Source organism: Panicum virgatum, chromosome 1N (genome assembly GCF_016808335.1).
Source record: "Panicum virgatum strain AP13 chromosome 1N, P.virgatum_v5, whole genome shotgun sequence".
In the NCBI taxonomy this organism is placed as follows: domain Eukaryota; kingdom Viridiplantae; phylum Streptophyta; class Magnoliopsida; order Poales; family Poaceae; genus Panicum; species Panicum virgatum.
The window spans coordinates 20,446,951-20,462,120 of record NC_053145.1 but is presented as its reverse complement, the minus strand read 5'-3'; the positions used below and the strand labels follow the sequence as shown (position 1 = coordinate 20,462,120).

At 42.7% G+C, this 15,170-nt stretch overlaps 1 protein-coding gene across 11 annotated transcripts; it reads left to right on the top strand.

The window, feature by feature from the left end:
* The first annotated feature begins 1,205 nt into the window (after positions 1 to 1,205).
* LOC120655483 lies at positions 1,206 to 14,562 on the top strand. Of its 11 annotated transcripts, none has more exons than XM_039933327.1 (15): positions 1,267 to 1,347; positions 1,439 to 1,511; positions 2,695 to 2,798; positions 4,536 to 4,734; positions 4,832 to 4,929; positions 5,005 to 5,091; positions 5,187 to 5,331; positions 5,422 to 5,772; positions 8,212 to 8,351; positions 8,428 to 8,619; positions 9,655 to 9,745; positions 9,823 to 9,970; positions 11,007 to 11,123; positions 11,219 to 11,312; positions 13,383 to 13,676. In XM_039933327.1, exons 4-15 carry the CDS (start codon positions 4,579 to 4,581, stop codon positions 13,417 to 13,419), a joined length of 1,656 nt encoding a protein of 551 aa, XP_039789261.1. In that variant the 5' UTR covers positions 1,267 to 1,347; positions 1,439 to 1,511; positions 2,695 to 2,798; positions 4,536 to 4,578; the 3' UTR covers positions 13,420 to 13,676. The 11 variants fall into 11 exon arrangements, 9 of the variants coding, with proteins under 9 accessions (XP_039789256.1, XP_039789254.1, XP_039789259.1 ...); XM_039933328.1 differs by having other exon boundaries at positions 1,305 to 1,347; positions 4,498 to 4,734; positions 5,428 to 5,772; XR_005667542.1 differs by adding an exon at positions 14,374 to 14,562 and having other exon boundaries at positions 1,206 to 1,347; positions 2,695 to 4,734; positions 5,428 to 8,351; positions 13,383 to 14,270.
* Positions 14,563 to 15,170: the final 608 nt, after the last annotated feature.

The following is a 15,170-nucleotide window of genomic DNA, read 5'->3' as shown; positions in this document are numbered from 1 at the left end:
GTGAAAGGTTTTCATCCGACTCAGCACCATGGCTGCCGCACGATCTTGGCTAAGCCCGTAGCCCGCTCCAACTCGCCTTCGCAACGCCTCCACCAGAAAAGCCCGGCACAGCCTGAAGCACCACCACGACGCCACCAGCAAGCACCAACCAGCCCCCCAGCCCCACCACCAAGGCGGCGCCGGACTAGCATCGCCATCGAGGAGGAGAAGGGGAGCACCAGCCCCTACGTCTCAGACCCCGTCGCCCGCGCGTAGAAAACACCCCTGGCCCCACCAACAGGCGGAGCAGGCGACATCCGTCTGCAGTCGTCGCCGACGCCACCGCGCCAGCCGCAGCCGCCCCCTGCGCCATCACACACCAGCCGCCGCCGCTGCCCAGTGCCAGCCGCCCCCATGCACATTCGCGCGCCCCTATCGCGCAGCCACCAGATCCCCGGCCGGGGCCACGCCGGATCTGAGGGCTCCATCCTTCGCCGCCGTGAAGACGCCCGCCGCCGCCAACCAGGGAGCATAGAAGGGGGAGCAGCCCCCTGCTGCACCCGCCCGGACGCCGCCGAAACTGCGCCCCAGGGCAACCGCGAGCTGCCGCGACGACACGCCCCGCCCAGGCCGCAGCCGCGCCGGCCGAGGCCACCACCGCCGCCACGCAGCCACCATATCTGGCCGTGAGGACGCTGGATCTGAGGCCTCCAAGCTCCGCCGCCGCCGGCGGTCACCCACAGAGACCGGGCGGCCGCGCCCGTCCCGATGCCCCGAGCCAGAGGAAAGGCGGTGCCACTGCCGTCCTCGACGCCTCACGGGCTTCCAGAGGCCCCTCGGGCGGCGGCGTGACGGAGGGAGCAGTGGGGAGGGGGGGGAGCGACAGCGGCGGGTTCGCCCCCCGGTCGCCCAACGCGGAGGCGACACGGAGGGGTCACGGGTCTCTGTTTTCCTTCGGTTCGAAGTATCACCTCAGATTCTTTTCACCCTGTGTGTGCTGTGCCGGAAATCAAATAAATAACACAATTTTTAATCACAACTGCTATGGTTAATAAGAGGTAATATAATATAATTATTTTCACTGCTGGTATAATATATTTAATATTTTCTAAACGAACAGAGCCCGCTGGGCTGGCTGTTGGAAAGAGCCGAACTGAGTCGCGGAAGCCTTTCCACGGGAGGATCGTCTGCTTAAGCAGGAGACGTCGGATTGGCTTTACTGCCACGTGGCAGCAATCGATTTTGGTGAGGGATATGGGGACCGTCCCCACCCAATTTTTTTCCGCTGCGTCGCTTCGCGCTGCGCTCCCGCAAAGACCGCCCGCGCTCTCCGGTTCCATTTACTCCGACGACGGCGCGCGGATCCAGGTATGCCTCCTCGAGCTCCCCTATCCCCAATCCCCTCCTCCGCCTCACTCTCCCCATTCTCCTCCTTCCCATCCCTTTCTTTTCTTGTTAGGGTTCGAGATAGACGGTAGCTGCAGCGCCTGCTCCGCCGTCGGCGTCGGTTCTGATGGTAGCGGCTCCTCCAGGTGCCCTTCCCCTCCTCTCCTCCCTTTCTTGTCAGGTTAAATCCCATGCTCCTGTGCCAGATCCACGAGAATGGGTTTCTTGCTGGTGTCAAATCCGTTCTGGTTGCTTTTCTTCTCCAGGGCAGCGCCAAAGGATGCTAGACCAGCTGGTCGAAGCACACACCACAGGTCTGGGTTCGAACCCAGCGTGGGGCGAATTTCCGCCCGTGGGTAGAAAAATCGCTGGCGCAGACCGGGTTCGGGTCGCTGGCGCAGACAGGGTTCGGGGGGTTTTCTCGACAGGGAAGCTGGTTGCTTCCTCTTTACGAAAAACGGTTGGGGGCTGTCGTACCCCTTTTTTCTTCCCCAGGGCAGCGGCCACACCAGTGTTACCTGCAAATTTTAGGGGCTTTGATCTATTGCTAGTTGTGCTTGGGCATCCTGTAGTTTTTGTTATCACCGCCTGCTACTAGTTGCATGAAAAATCACAAGCACCCTTAAATAGAATTTAGTCCTTCAACCGAAAGAGAAAGCTCCGCCCTTACTTTAACTTAAAATCAATGATTCACTTCATTTTGTGCGCCTATTTCCTTATTTTTCACCCATGGCTACTTCACTTCGCTATTCCCTTCCTGTAAATTGCGCCGACCAAATTGATGAACTTCGTGGTTCGTGCTCTCTTAATTACTTCATCACTGAGATCATATTTGAATGCCTATCTATTTGCGCTCTATAATCATGATTCTTGGCAGTCGGATTTACAGTTCAGAATCTTCAGATAAGGACTCTCCCATTCGTCAGGCTCCCATACCTATCTATTTTCTGTTGTCTCAACTGTGTTCTGAGTAACAGTGCAGATAAGGATTCTCTCCCGTTTTTGGGGGGTAAATGTCACTTAAACAGGACTTCAAGAGCACTGCATTAATCTCGACTTAAGTTCTTTGTTTGTTAGTGTTGGGATCAGCAATTTTCTAACATATTTGTACCTTATTTTGCTGGTACTGCTTCTCCTTTTTTTCCATCTTATTTGTGTGATTTTGCTGATACTGCTTGTCTTCTATTTTTCCATCTTATTCTTGTGATTTTGTTAATGCTGCATGTCATTTTTTCCACCTTATTTCTTGTGGTTTCTTAGTAACGCTTCTAAATAGGAGCCCCTAGCAACTTATTAAGCTTATTTTTAACTGAAAAATGTTCTGTTCAGGGGCAGCGGCCGCAGCAGGAATCCTCATCGCCAGACAGTCCAGAATGTTATCATATTGACGAACAAAGTCTTGTTTGAAAATCTCAATTTTGGAGCCACAAAAGGTGAGCTATTGCAAAGTACATGTACCTGCAGATTTTAGTAGCTATTGCGAAGTGCTTAAATATGGTTTTGTGTTGTATATTACAAGGTCTGACAAAATCTATGACATTTCTTTTGGGATAGTTAAAGTACAGATTTGTAGGTGCAATTATTACTAGTGAATAGCTGTAATTTGCAAATGTAGGTGCTGCTAGCACTTTAATTTTTGTGGTTTCTTAGTGCTTCTTCTAATGAATAGGTGCTGCTAGCACTTCTATTTGATCGCACATCCTCTAATTCCAAGCTAGGTTAGCAACTTAACGTTTTTTTAACTAAATACCATTCTGGTCCAGTTTATTTTTAAGTCACTGAATACTGTTTTGTTCACTGAATGCTGAATACTGTTCTATTCACGTATCCTCTAATTTCTAGTCTTCTGGAGCTGATTGAGATGGCTTGGACATTGTCCCATTTGAACATTCAGTTAGGCACTGACAACACTGCTCTATGAAGTCCTAGCTTATCTGGATTGTTTGGGGATAATTGCTTTACTGTATAGCCATACTCCTGTTGTCATGCATGTGTCTCATCAAGATTCAAAATTTTAATAATGAAAGTTCAGTCAAGGTCTGCAATTGTGAAAGCTTTTGATCCATTATGAGTCACTGAATATTGTTTATCTTACTGAACCTTACTGAACCAGTATCACTGATTTTTTATTTATTTTGTTATCATGCATTATTTCACTTTCAGTTTTGCCATTGGGTGATCGCCTAGTTGCTCATCAGATGTGATGTTAGTCTATTCTCACTGCTAGTCTATTCATGGGGAGTATTTTGTTTGGACAATTTTTGTACTGATATGGATTCTGGAAGATTGTACTTTATTGGGCAACATGGGTTGGGGAGCTCAGGCTGCATGTTGTGTTTGTACTGAGCCAGACATTATGCTTGGGTATTAATTTTCTACTGATATGGAATTGCCAATTTGAACATGTGTACATCATTTTGTTATTTGCAATTGGAACTGAACATGTGTTCTGAACATCACATCTGCACGTTCTGCAATTGGAAGATGGGAGCTCATGTTCTGGAGGCCATCGGTGATTAACCCTTGGTTCCAAAACTCTCTCGTTACCAAATACCAAAAACAGTAGTGCCAGTGATTGATTAACCAGATCTGGGTTGGTGGGGATGGTTTATCCTCTGCGGTTGCAAAACGAAGCCTTACATGAAATCTGATACCGGGTCTATTCAAGTCTATTCAAGCCTTACTTGACTGGCTCTCATAACGCTTGTCTTCCTCAACAAACCCTTTGCTTGAACAGCACCACCGCCGCCCACCCCTCTGCTTGCCCAGCTAGAGCAGGTTTCCCTAAATGTCGTGGATCCCCATCGTCGGCAAGGCCTCATTGATATGTCCAGCCCCTCTCCCACCCCTCGATCTGTCTACCTTGCCATGGCGGTGCTGCGGATGGAGGTCATTGTGGCGGCCATCGTGACCTTTAAGGCAGTGTCAAGGGGACTTGGCTTAAGGAGTGGTGACTGGTGAAGGGTTCACCGGAGGTAGTTGTACGAGGAGCTCGGTCCATGTCAGATGTTCATGATTAACATAATGCTTCCATGAGATTTGATACCGTGGCTGGACCAAACAATCGCTACTTTCCACCATTCCCTTCACATTTACGAAGTGATTTATTAACATTTACGTTAGCGTTTGCAGTGCTCCAACCAAACACGATCTGAGCCACTGTGAATTAGGTTCCCCCTTTCCGTTCTTTGAGCTCATCGCCGGCCACTTGGGATGGCCGCATCACCAGAGAGTGTCGAGGTGTTGGAGCCGCAGCCGCTGGAGGTGATATTGCCTGAGGTGAATGCTAAGAAGTGCAACCCGGTGCCCAAAGTCCGGGTTGTTGGCTGCCGGATCTACGATCCAGATAATGGCAAGACCTGCCACCAGGTGAGCTAACATGCTCTTCCTTCTAGTTCTCCCCTGCTTTTGACTTCTCATCTGAGGTGTGTAGATGGCTTCACTGCTATTGTTTCCTCTTCGGCAGTGCCGCCAAAAGACAATGGACTTCGCGGCAGCATGCAAGCAGGTCAAGAAGAAGGGCCCGTGCCCAATCAAGTACTGCCGCAAATGCCTCCTCAACAGGTAAATAGTTACCCTCCATTTATTCTCAGCGCGGGCAGTTTCTTTCTCAACTTTAGGCTGGTCTGGTTTCCTTAGGTACGGTGAGAATGCTGAAGAGGCGGAAGGGAAGGAGGACTGGATCTGCCCCAAGTGCAGGGGTATATGTAACTGCAGCTTCTGCAGGTGAGCGAGCATAGATGATTTGGGGTGATGGTGCTCAATTCAATTGTCATGGTGGGGAATCTATATTTTCTTATGTCTTGTCGTTGTTTGATCAGAAAGAAGAAGGGTGAGATGCCAACAGGAATAATGGCCCACATTGCCAAGGCTTCAGGGTGTACCTCTGTCCATGATCTCCTTGAAAAGGGGTCAGACATGGTGGCTGCTACACAAGCGATACTCAAGATGAATGGTAGTGACAAGGTATTGCTGTTTTACTCTGTATTCTCAGTTGTACCATACAATCCTGCATTCTGGTTGATATGCTTTGCTGACACAACTGTTATAAACAAGCATCAGGGCACAAAGAGGTCCCGAGAGACAGATGCTGCTGATAAGGTGGCTGCTAAACGGGATGAAAGTGTAGGCATTGATCTCAATACAGTTCCAGGAGGTGAAGGGGATGAAAATATAGGCGTTGATCTCAATGCACGTCCCCCTGTCTGTATCAAGAAAAGGAGGAAGCTCCAGCACGGTGTAAAGAAGAATCCTGCTGATGAAAGGAATGAGAGCCCTGATGTTCTCCATAATAACATTGCACTACCCAGGGGTACTCCGGTCACTAACATTGCAGGTGCACAGCTTGACAATGAGGATATTGGGGCTGCAATTCAGTTTCTAGAATTCTGCCGCGCATTCGCAGAGGTAGTCAAAGTCAATAAATAAATGGTGCATGCCTTGTTTTCATAACATCTGGATTGCATATGCAAAACATAATGGTCAGATTTGGGTTCAGATATCTGAAAGTTTGAGTATTGCCATGATTTGATGTCCTGTGAACTCTTTAGCTGCTTTGCATGTACACCTTTCGCTGCTAACCACAATCATAGTTAAACATTAGAGTTTTCTAGAAGTTAGGAATTGATGCACTAAGCATGCCATTGGTGTTTTGTGGGGATGCAAACCATAAAGGGATATTTGGATCGGCAAGTGATTATGGACTTATGGAGCTTGTGGATGACGATGCAAGATGTGAGAGAGAAACATCTGAACCTTTTTTTGAACTTACCCCTGATCTTAAGGAGATAGGGAGGTCTTTGTGCTGGAGTGTTGTTCCCGCAACCAGGGATCACGTTATGTTGCATTGAGGCATTGATTCCTTGCCTCTAAATTTGGTTCGGAATAACTCATGTGTAGATTGTTGAAGTGCTGCTGTCATGCATAACTGACCATGCTTATTAGGCTTGATTTCTTGCCAGAAGTGAGCAATTCTATTCATATTTTGACATGTCGATCTCAACTCCATATTAGGAGCTTTGCCCCTGAATAGGGCAGATGAGTATTCCTGGTTTAATAGGTCTCTCCAAGGTAGTGCACATCCAGGCACATGGCCAACCTAGATAGAACTTGAACATATGTTGTTAGTTCATGAAAGTGCCAATAATTATTGTGTTAAAGGGTCTGATTCTTGTTTTGGGTTTAGATGCATAGCTTTTTAGATGTCCTTGTTTAAGTTCATTTAAAAAAAACTTGGCTGGTGGGAAAAACAGACCCCATGGTATTATAACTGAGAAGGAACGTCAACGAAGCCGGCAGAGAAAATACCTGAACCCTATCTTCACCCTAGCCCAGCCACTATTTTTTTGGGTTGCCAGGATTTGGATATCCTGTTTAAGTTCATTAATGAGGAAAAAGAATGAACAAAAAAAAATCTATATTTCTATTTTTTGTAATGCGTGCTAATTTTTTGCTTTGAGAATGCACTTTAAGTGTTTTAATTTGGAAACACATAGTTATACATATATGTATAGATATTGGTGTTTCTATTTTAAGTATACTATATTTGCGGTGTGTTCATGTAGTTCTGTGTGTAATGTCTTCATTCAAGTTTTTAAGTCACTAAACATAGTGATTCACAAAGATGGAATTTCCTCAAAGACAAGCCATAGCTTTTAGTTCATTTGAAAATTGTTATCGTTTACAAAAATACACTAGGACAAGGTACATATTAGCACACAATAAATGGTGGAAGTGCCAATACGTGAAATGTATAACAGAATCTGATTTTGATTCTGTGCTATTATTTGCTTAATTTCAATCTTGGATGCATAAATATTCACGGAACAGGGGTTTCAATGAGTCTTTTTAGAGGATAAGGTATAGTGGCAAATTTGTGGCCTCGATATTCTGGTTCATATTTTTAATATGTCTGCAGCATAGATATATTTTGATGCAAATATAAGATATTTGCGTTTTTTTATGGTACATTAATTACTAGACGTTGAAGTTGATGGATGGAGGTCGTGCATGTTCATTCTTCCTTTTGTTCATGTCAACAATAGTTTGACATTGCATTATGGATAGGAGCGCTTGGAGACTAGCAATCAACGTGCATGAACCGTGACCTCTGTTTCTATCTCTGTTTACCCCTATCTCTACCTTCTGTCTTGTGTCTTTTTTGTGTTTCTCTTATCCTTGTTTCTTTTGGGTTTCATCTCTAGCCTACCTGAACTTGCTTGGGACAAAAGGCTATGCTGTTGTTGTTTTTGTTGTCTTTTTTGTTGACAAACATACGTGCTAGAACTTGTTCATCCATCTCAGAACTTAGAAGAAGGAAAGAGTACGAGGTAAAACAAGACTGAAAATTGTCAAATTAAGCTTAAACTGTATTTGTACTGATGAGTTGCTGCACGCAACTTTGTAGATTTAGCTGGTTACTGTACCTCACCAATTGTCTGCGGACACTATAGCAATCATTACATGGTGAGCTAGTGACTAAGAACCCTTATCTGTAATAGCATCAGTATACTGCAGTATTAAAATCACTAATAATAGTTGAGTATTTTGGTAGCTGTGACCTGCTACACCATGACAAGTTTTTGGCAAACAATTCAAAGTATAGTGACTTTTTTAGAACTGATGTTATTATGATTTTCTTTATAGCAGGAGCAATTCGACCTTAGTTTTAATTATTTTTCTGTATGTAGGAATAATGCAGAGATCAAACTTTTGTTACCTGAAATGAATAACCAAACAGATACATTTTAATTCTTTCCATTCAACATTTCAATTTGCTCTATCATGTATACATACTTTCATGACACATTAAATTATGTAATATAATACAGAAATGTTCTCAAACAGTTTTTCCAAATAAGGAAAGAGCACCCAGAAAGAATTCTTCAAGATGTAGTTGGAGGTCGTGAACTTCGGTTGGTATCCTCAGTTGTTGCTGAGTTTCACATAAAATTGTTATCGGTCATTCAAGAAGAAAAGGGGAAGAAGTAAGAACATTCCAAGTTGAGCTCCTTGCAATTTTGTTTGAATGCAGTCAATAAAAAATGTTACTTTTGTTCCCAGGCCTCTGGCTTACACGAGAGATGGAGATGCATGGGTAGTCGATGTTGGCAAATATATCAGTGAATCAGCATTTACATCAAAAGAATTGCCTCATGACTGTTTAAATCAGGGAGTATCAGGATATAAAAACTTGAGCCCTTCTTGCAAGCTGCGTGTCCTGAATTTTCTGTGTGATGAGACCCTCTCTACTGAGTAAGTAATGTTTACAACATTTACAGTAATTAATTCACTTCATTGCCTCTCTCCTTTTTTATGTTTCAGAAGTGAAATTGTTCTTTTATTATTCAATGTTATAAAACATAAAGAACTGACTATTCTCTCATAGAATATCACTGCCTAACTAAATGTGTATCGGTCATGGGGGACAAATAAAATTTTATGTGCTAGCACAAATTATAAGCATGGTTTTCAAGGCGTCGCCTAAAAAAGCTGTCGGAGTCGCTTAACCAGCATCCGCCTTGGACATCGACGGAGTCGATCTGAGCCCGCAGAGCAGCGAGGGAAGAGAGGGGAAGCGGCATAGAGGAAGCTGTGGGCGGCAATAGCTCACCTGGAGGGGAGAGAGGGAAGGGAGAGATGCTGGGAGGGGCGGAGCCGCGCGAGAGATAGCACTGGTGCCGCCTTGGACATCAATGGGGTTGATCTGAGCCCGCAGAGCAGGGAGGGAAGGGAGGGGAAGCAGCATAGAGGAAGCTGCCGGTGGCAATAGCTCACCTGGAGGGGAGAGAGGGAAGGGAGAGACGCTGGGAGGGGTGGAGCCGTGCGAGAGAGAGTGCCGGCGCCGGCACTCGAGGCCGTGAGGGAGGGGTGGGTGGGGGGGGGGGGGCGGGAGGGGGGGGGGGGGAGGGAGGGTTTAGGGAGGGAGGGGGGGAGGGAGGTCACAGCCTCTGAGGAGAGTAGGAAAGGGCTAGGTTTCAATGTGCCAGGAGAGGGAGATGGGCCACATGGGCTGCATGAAGGCCCGGGCCGGCCCATTTATCACTCCTGCTTCTTTCTTTTCTCCCTTTTCTTTTCTTTTTTTTTTCTTAATCCTACTGCTCTATCCTGCTGTTTTGTCTATTGGAAAGGCGTCGCCTCGCCTTACGCTTTAGTTGCTTTAAGCACAAGGCGGTAGTCAGTCGCCTCGCCTCGCCTTACCGCTTTAAAAACCTTGATTATAAGTCATAAAAGAATAGTGAGAGTATATTATTAGTTATTACTCTGTTAATGATTTCTAACTTTGTCTAGCAAGTTGAGGAACTGGATTGACATGCAAAATGATGTTGCTGCTGAAGCAATGAATACTGCCAGAGAAAAAGTCCGCACCGCAAAAGAAAAGGTATTGAGCTTGGAGAGCCTTCTCTTTCTAGGACCATGACCTTGAAGCATTCTACAACACTTTTTTGTGTTTCATAGGAAAAAGAGCTAAAGGAAAGGCTAAAGGGCCACATGGATAAACCAATACTTTCACCCAATGAAACAGCAGCCCTTAACAGTGAAGAAAATAAGGATCTTATTTCCCAAATGAAGGAAGCACAGGAAGTCAAGCGTTCAGCCATAAATGGTCAGAACAATACGACTGAATACATCTGGAACTTTCCACTTCAATTTTTTTAGTTTTATGCGTTTTCTCAATTCCCCATTTGTTTGATTAGTTGAATTTATTATTTTATGGTTTTTCATGGCACAATTCTCTTTAGCTTTCTGCATTTTTAAATCTTGAGCCAAAAATTCAGAAAAAATGTTGTTGAATTATTTATACTTATGTCAGTGCCCATTAGCATAATATTTTTAGTTACAATGTTGGGCATAAAACCAGCCATGCCATTGTGCCGATGCTTAGAGTGGGTTATGGGCTTCCATAGATTTATGTGTGCTGAGTGAGCATATTTCGCTGGGCTTAACAAAACTGTGGGCCTGACAGCTTGTGCCAGCTGATAGAGGGTTGCTGTAGGTTCAGGTGATTAAATAGTGTAAACTGGGAGCTGAGAGCCACTAAATGCAGATCCAGTCGCCATAATTTGTCATGTGAAAAGGATGGAAAAATGTCTCTTATTTGGATAGAACTACCTTATATTTTCTAGAAAATATGCCATTAGAAGTAGCAAACTTGAGTGCATGTCGAGAAGGATTGTTTTGGATTTCATTTTTATTTGCTATGATTTTAAATTCTTTCATTATAGTCTGATTCCACGGGTAATAAATCAAAACTGAAGCAAGCATGGGGCACCCCACACCCCTTTATTTTGGATCTCATTTCGTGCTTCATTCACAATGTTTAGTAAAAGCAGTTACCCCATTGCGATAATTTATGTATCGTGAGGAGTTTCATCTGTCTATTATCTATTGTATTCTTATTTTGTTGTAATGTTACTTGCATATATTGGTGTCATTTAGCCTGATAGTTACCAGAAGAGTGCAGATTATCTGGGAATCACATTTTCTCAACTTATATTTACTATACAGACTGTCTTGACTTTTCAAGCAAAACATTTTGGGCAGTGTGTCATTGTTTTGCACACTTTTTGTTTATCTTATTCTGTAGTGTGTAAACAAATTGAGCTAGCTGTTAGTATTAATTTTCATCTTTTGCTTCTCAGATATGGCAGCAATAGCAAAGCAGGGAGGCCTTTGGACCAAGCCTCTGATGGTAGAAAAAGGGTTAGCGTACTGGAAGCTAGATGGCTACTGTGATAACACAGCAATATTACTTCAAGGTTTTGTTTGAAGTTATTGTGCAGTAACATTTGATTTACTTGTTCTAGCATCTGGAATATTACATTACTAACTCGTGATAACATGTTTATGTCAGAGTATGGTGATGATGAGTTACTGGCAAATAAAGACAAGTGGTTTATGTTTACTGAAGATGAAGAGAAATTAATTGAAGAATATATAGCAACAAGGTAAGGATTTTGTCTTGTGAACTTTGGATATATCTATCTTTTTAATGACGATGAATTTTCTCTTTTGTTGCTTGTATATCACAAAAATTATTTAATGGAAACCCTATTCGTATCTTATCTGCTGTAGATCCTCCAGTTTATGCTACCAAAAACTCATTTCTATGTGGTGTTGTGATGATTAGACAGTGTCAAACTAGCATCGTAACAAATGTTCATAAATGTGCTGCATCTTCCATAAGTTGCATCATTTTATTATTCCATCTCTGAGCTCAAATGTTGATTGATTCGTTCAATTTTTTGAAACTAGTGCGATCAAATAAAGCTCAACATGTATCAAATGGTTGTTTAAGTATTCAGGCAATCATTCCTTTTCTTGGAGCTTTCTAGTAAAGAACTTCATTTTTTTTTCCAGACTCTAGGTTGACAACAGAATTACTGTGTTAAAATGCATCGAACCTGATGCCTTGAGCCCTCGACTCCGTAAAGAACATCATTTTTGCTAGACTCTATGTCCACAACATAATTACTCCTTTTTACATTTGCATTGAATTGATGCCTTGACTCCCATATTACAATTGTCTCCACCGTGTATGTGTTATGTTTTTTTTTCTTTTTTGGAAATGAAGAGGACATAGTAACACAGAATGGGATTCAGAGTGATGAGACTCTGAGCCAAGTCCAAATTGATTGTAAGGTTGTATTCCTCATGCCACATGGATCACGATACTCCCTGATAGCTAATGTTAAACTACCGAACCCAATCTTAACCAGTAAAATCTTATTCCTAGGATCCTAACTGCCTAACAACCATATGTTTCCTAACTTAAAGCTATGTGTTTACAACATATATAGTATATGTAGTGAAGCATTTCCCAACATATATACATCTCTTAAAAATTTATCAGCTAACTATAAGGGTGTCCATGACTCCAAGTTAGATGTTTGCTTATATGGAGTAGAAAAGTGAAGAGAGAAAATGCTAGGCACTAGTTATTTATATACTACTATTGTATTACACTCTATTTCATAATTAGTACTTTGTCATTAGACTAGAGTTTGTGTTATCATCTCACAGGATGAAGTAACACACCACATTAGAGTATACATTAGGCATCTCAAAGCCCCGTTTCATAAATTATTGTCTGCTGGTCAGGTCTTTGAGGATGGTGGAACCTTATTTGTGTTTCAGTTCTTCTAAACTAAACCTTATAGAAGGTTGCTGCCGCAGTTTTCAATAGCTTAGGCAGTTAGGCTTTCATAGGATTAATGCTATGTTGTCAAAAACTGAAAATACGGATATCCTTGGTTAGAAAGGATAGAGTGCTGGGCTGTAACGAAATGTAAAAAAGACAGATCAAAGTATTACAACAAAAGGACAAAGAATAGATTTACATGGATGATTGAATATGGAAATAGAATATTAGAATATAGTTTATATTTATTTACTGTACTATGAGATACTGAAGTTCCTGTTAAACGAAGTTGATTCCCCAACAAAAAGCTCTAGTAATAACAGGTGAAACATCAGCAATCTGAAGCATAATATTCCCCATATTGCAATATAGGATGTTCATACCTTGTTTTATGTAGTTATTTCCAGAAATATTAAAATGTATTCATTTGACTCAGGAAGTCAGGTATGTGTTCATCCATATACATATGGGCAAAAGACAATGGGTGTGATAGATCAAACAATTGTCTTTTGCTTAATGTTTTACCAGTTAATGTATTATAAATAATATATTGATCTTTAATACCCTATGAAGTGATCTCTGTTCTGATTTTCAGTCCCATTTGTTTCTTTATCATCTTTTTTGTTCTGCTGCATGCATTTTATGAAATCCACATGCACTCATACTACCATGGAATCATAAAACATAGCCTGATATACAAAACAGGCTAATTAATCCTGGCATTTTTGTATGACATGGCACTGCTTTCATCCCTTGACAATGTCATACTATTTAACCTCATGTTTTTTGACCTTCGCATAGTGCTAACTGCTAAGAGTAATTCCTGTCTACATTTTTTTTTCACTAATCTGGAATTTGGTTGTAACTGTCATTGTAGGTCCAGACGTCAGATGCGAAAGTGTATCCGGGTATAATGTAGTGATTTCAGTCTCTGGCTTGTTCAATTTGCTGTCAGTCACAAAAGTTCCTGGTATGTAGGTACAAGGAACGTGGTACGTGGGACGTGGATCGATAATTTTAAGTTCCCGGTTCTCCAAGGGGTATACATTTTTGGAACGTTTGGTTTGATGTTGGGATCACGATCCCAGTGAATTTGGGACGATGTACCCGGAACGTAACTATGGAACGAGGATCGTGGGTATATTTATTTGCTGCCATTATTTCACTAAAAGCCCATTTGCATTAGAGCGCTCTTCACATTAGGTATGTGACTCCACTAAAAAAACATTAGGTGTGTGACGGGCTATGGACGCTATAGGGCCCAAAGAGCTGGTATGGACTGGGCCTCTCTCTGAACATGCGCAAGGGGCCGGCGGTTGCGGGACACTGGCTCTAATCTCTTCCACTGTGTATCTTCTTCCCCGACGCATCTCTTGCTCACGCACACCTCATGCTCCTGCGCCGGCGCCGTGTATCTTTCTCATAAGTTTTCTTGGTTCTTGTGTTGAAGCCGGCAAAGCCGGTTGTAAGCTAACAACCTGCTTTCTCTCTCTCTCCCCCTCTCTTCTCTTTCCATCTCATCATTCAATCTGCTCACAGTTTACTATAATACTTGCTCTTATGTCGCCTTGTTGTCTTTAAAACACTGGTTAGCAGGTCCAGGTTTGTTAGCAGCTATTGGGGGAATCTTGCTAGTTTGATATTGGTTGTTATTGTCGGCAATTATAAGCTGAGAGGATCATCGTGTCAGTGAGGCATAGATTGAGCACAAATCGACTTCCGTGGGAGCGTGAGCATTGCTTGCCATCGTTCATCTTCGTTTCCAGTCAGTAAAACCCCTAATTCCTCTGCCACACCACTACTTGTCATCTTTGGCAAGCAATGCTAAACACTATTGATAAAAGTAATCTTTCCTGCTTCCTACACAGGTACTAGCTTATTGAAAAAAACAAGTTTGGTTCTCTTCACCAATGTTTGGCCTCTTAGCCGAGGAACTGCCTATAAACTAAAGGAGTTTCTAAATGGAAAATGATGAGAACTATTTTGCTCTTAGTGTCTGTTATTTTACAATTGTAATGATCTTTTCAGAAAACCTTATGAATAAACCATTTGATTTATCTTTGGGTCTTATCACTTGGTTAAGCTATTTATGTGTATACTATTCCATGATTATTTTGAGTAACATTGGTCTTGTACTCTGATGTTGAAAATGTTGATTGCTAGGTGGATGGGCTATGTGTTAGTTGAAGCCTGGCACCTTGATCATAACCGATTGTTTTTTTCCTACATAAAAATTGTACTGGTAAACAAGAGCCGAATCTGCAATCAGTTTTGGGGACATATTTTGGGAGGATGAGAACATACGGGTACTTTTGTTACTAGTAGAGAAACCCACATCCATCCCTCTTATTTATCTCAGTGGAATTTATGCTCATGGCGGAAGCTTGAACCTAGATAATGGCGAGTGCATTTTTGGTGAAAGAATATAGGCCGCAACATATAGACTACAAGAGACCATCGAAACAGTTGCCTAGGGAACATTCGAGCTTGATAGAGAAAAGGATGAGTTGACTTACACCTTTTAGAATTTTGAACATTTATGCCTAACACGAGGCAAAAGCGTGATTTTGTATAATCTTGTAGAAATCACAAGATATTATTTATAATAATTCCTAACATGAGCTTAGTGGTAGTTACGAGATGAACTCATTGAAGAAATATCTAG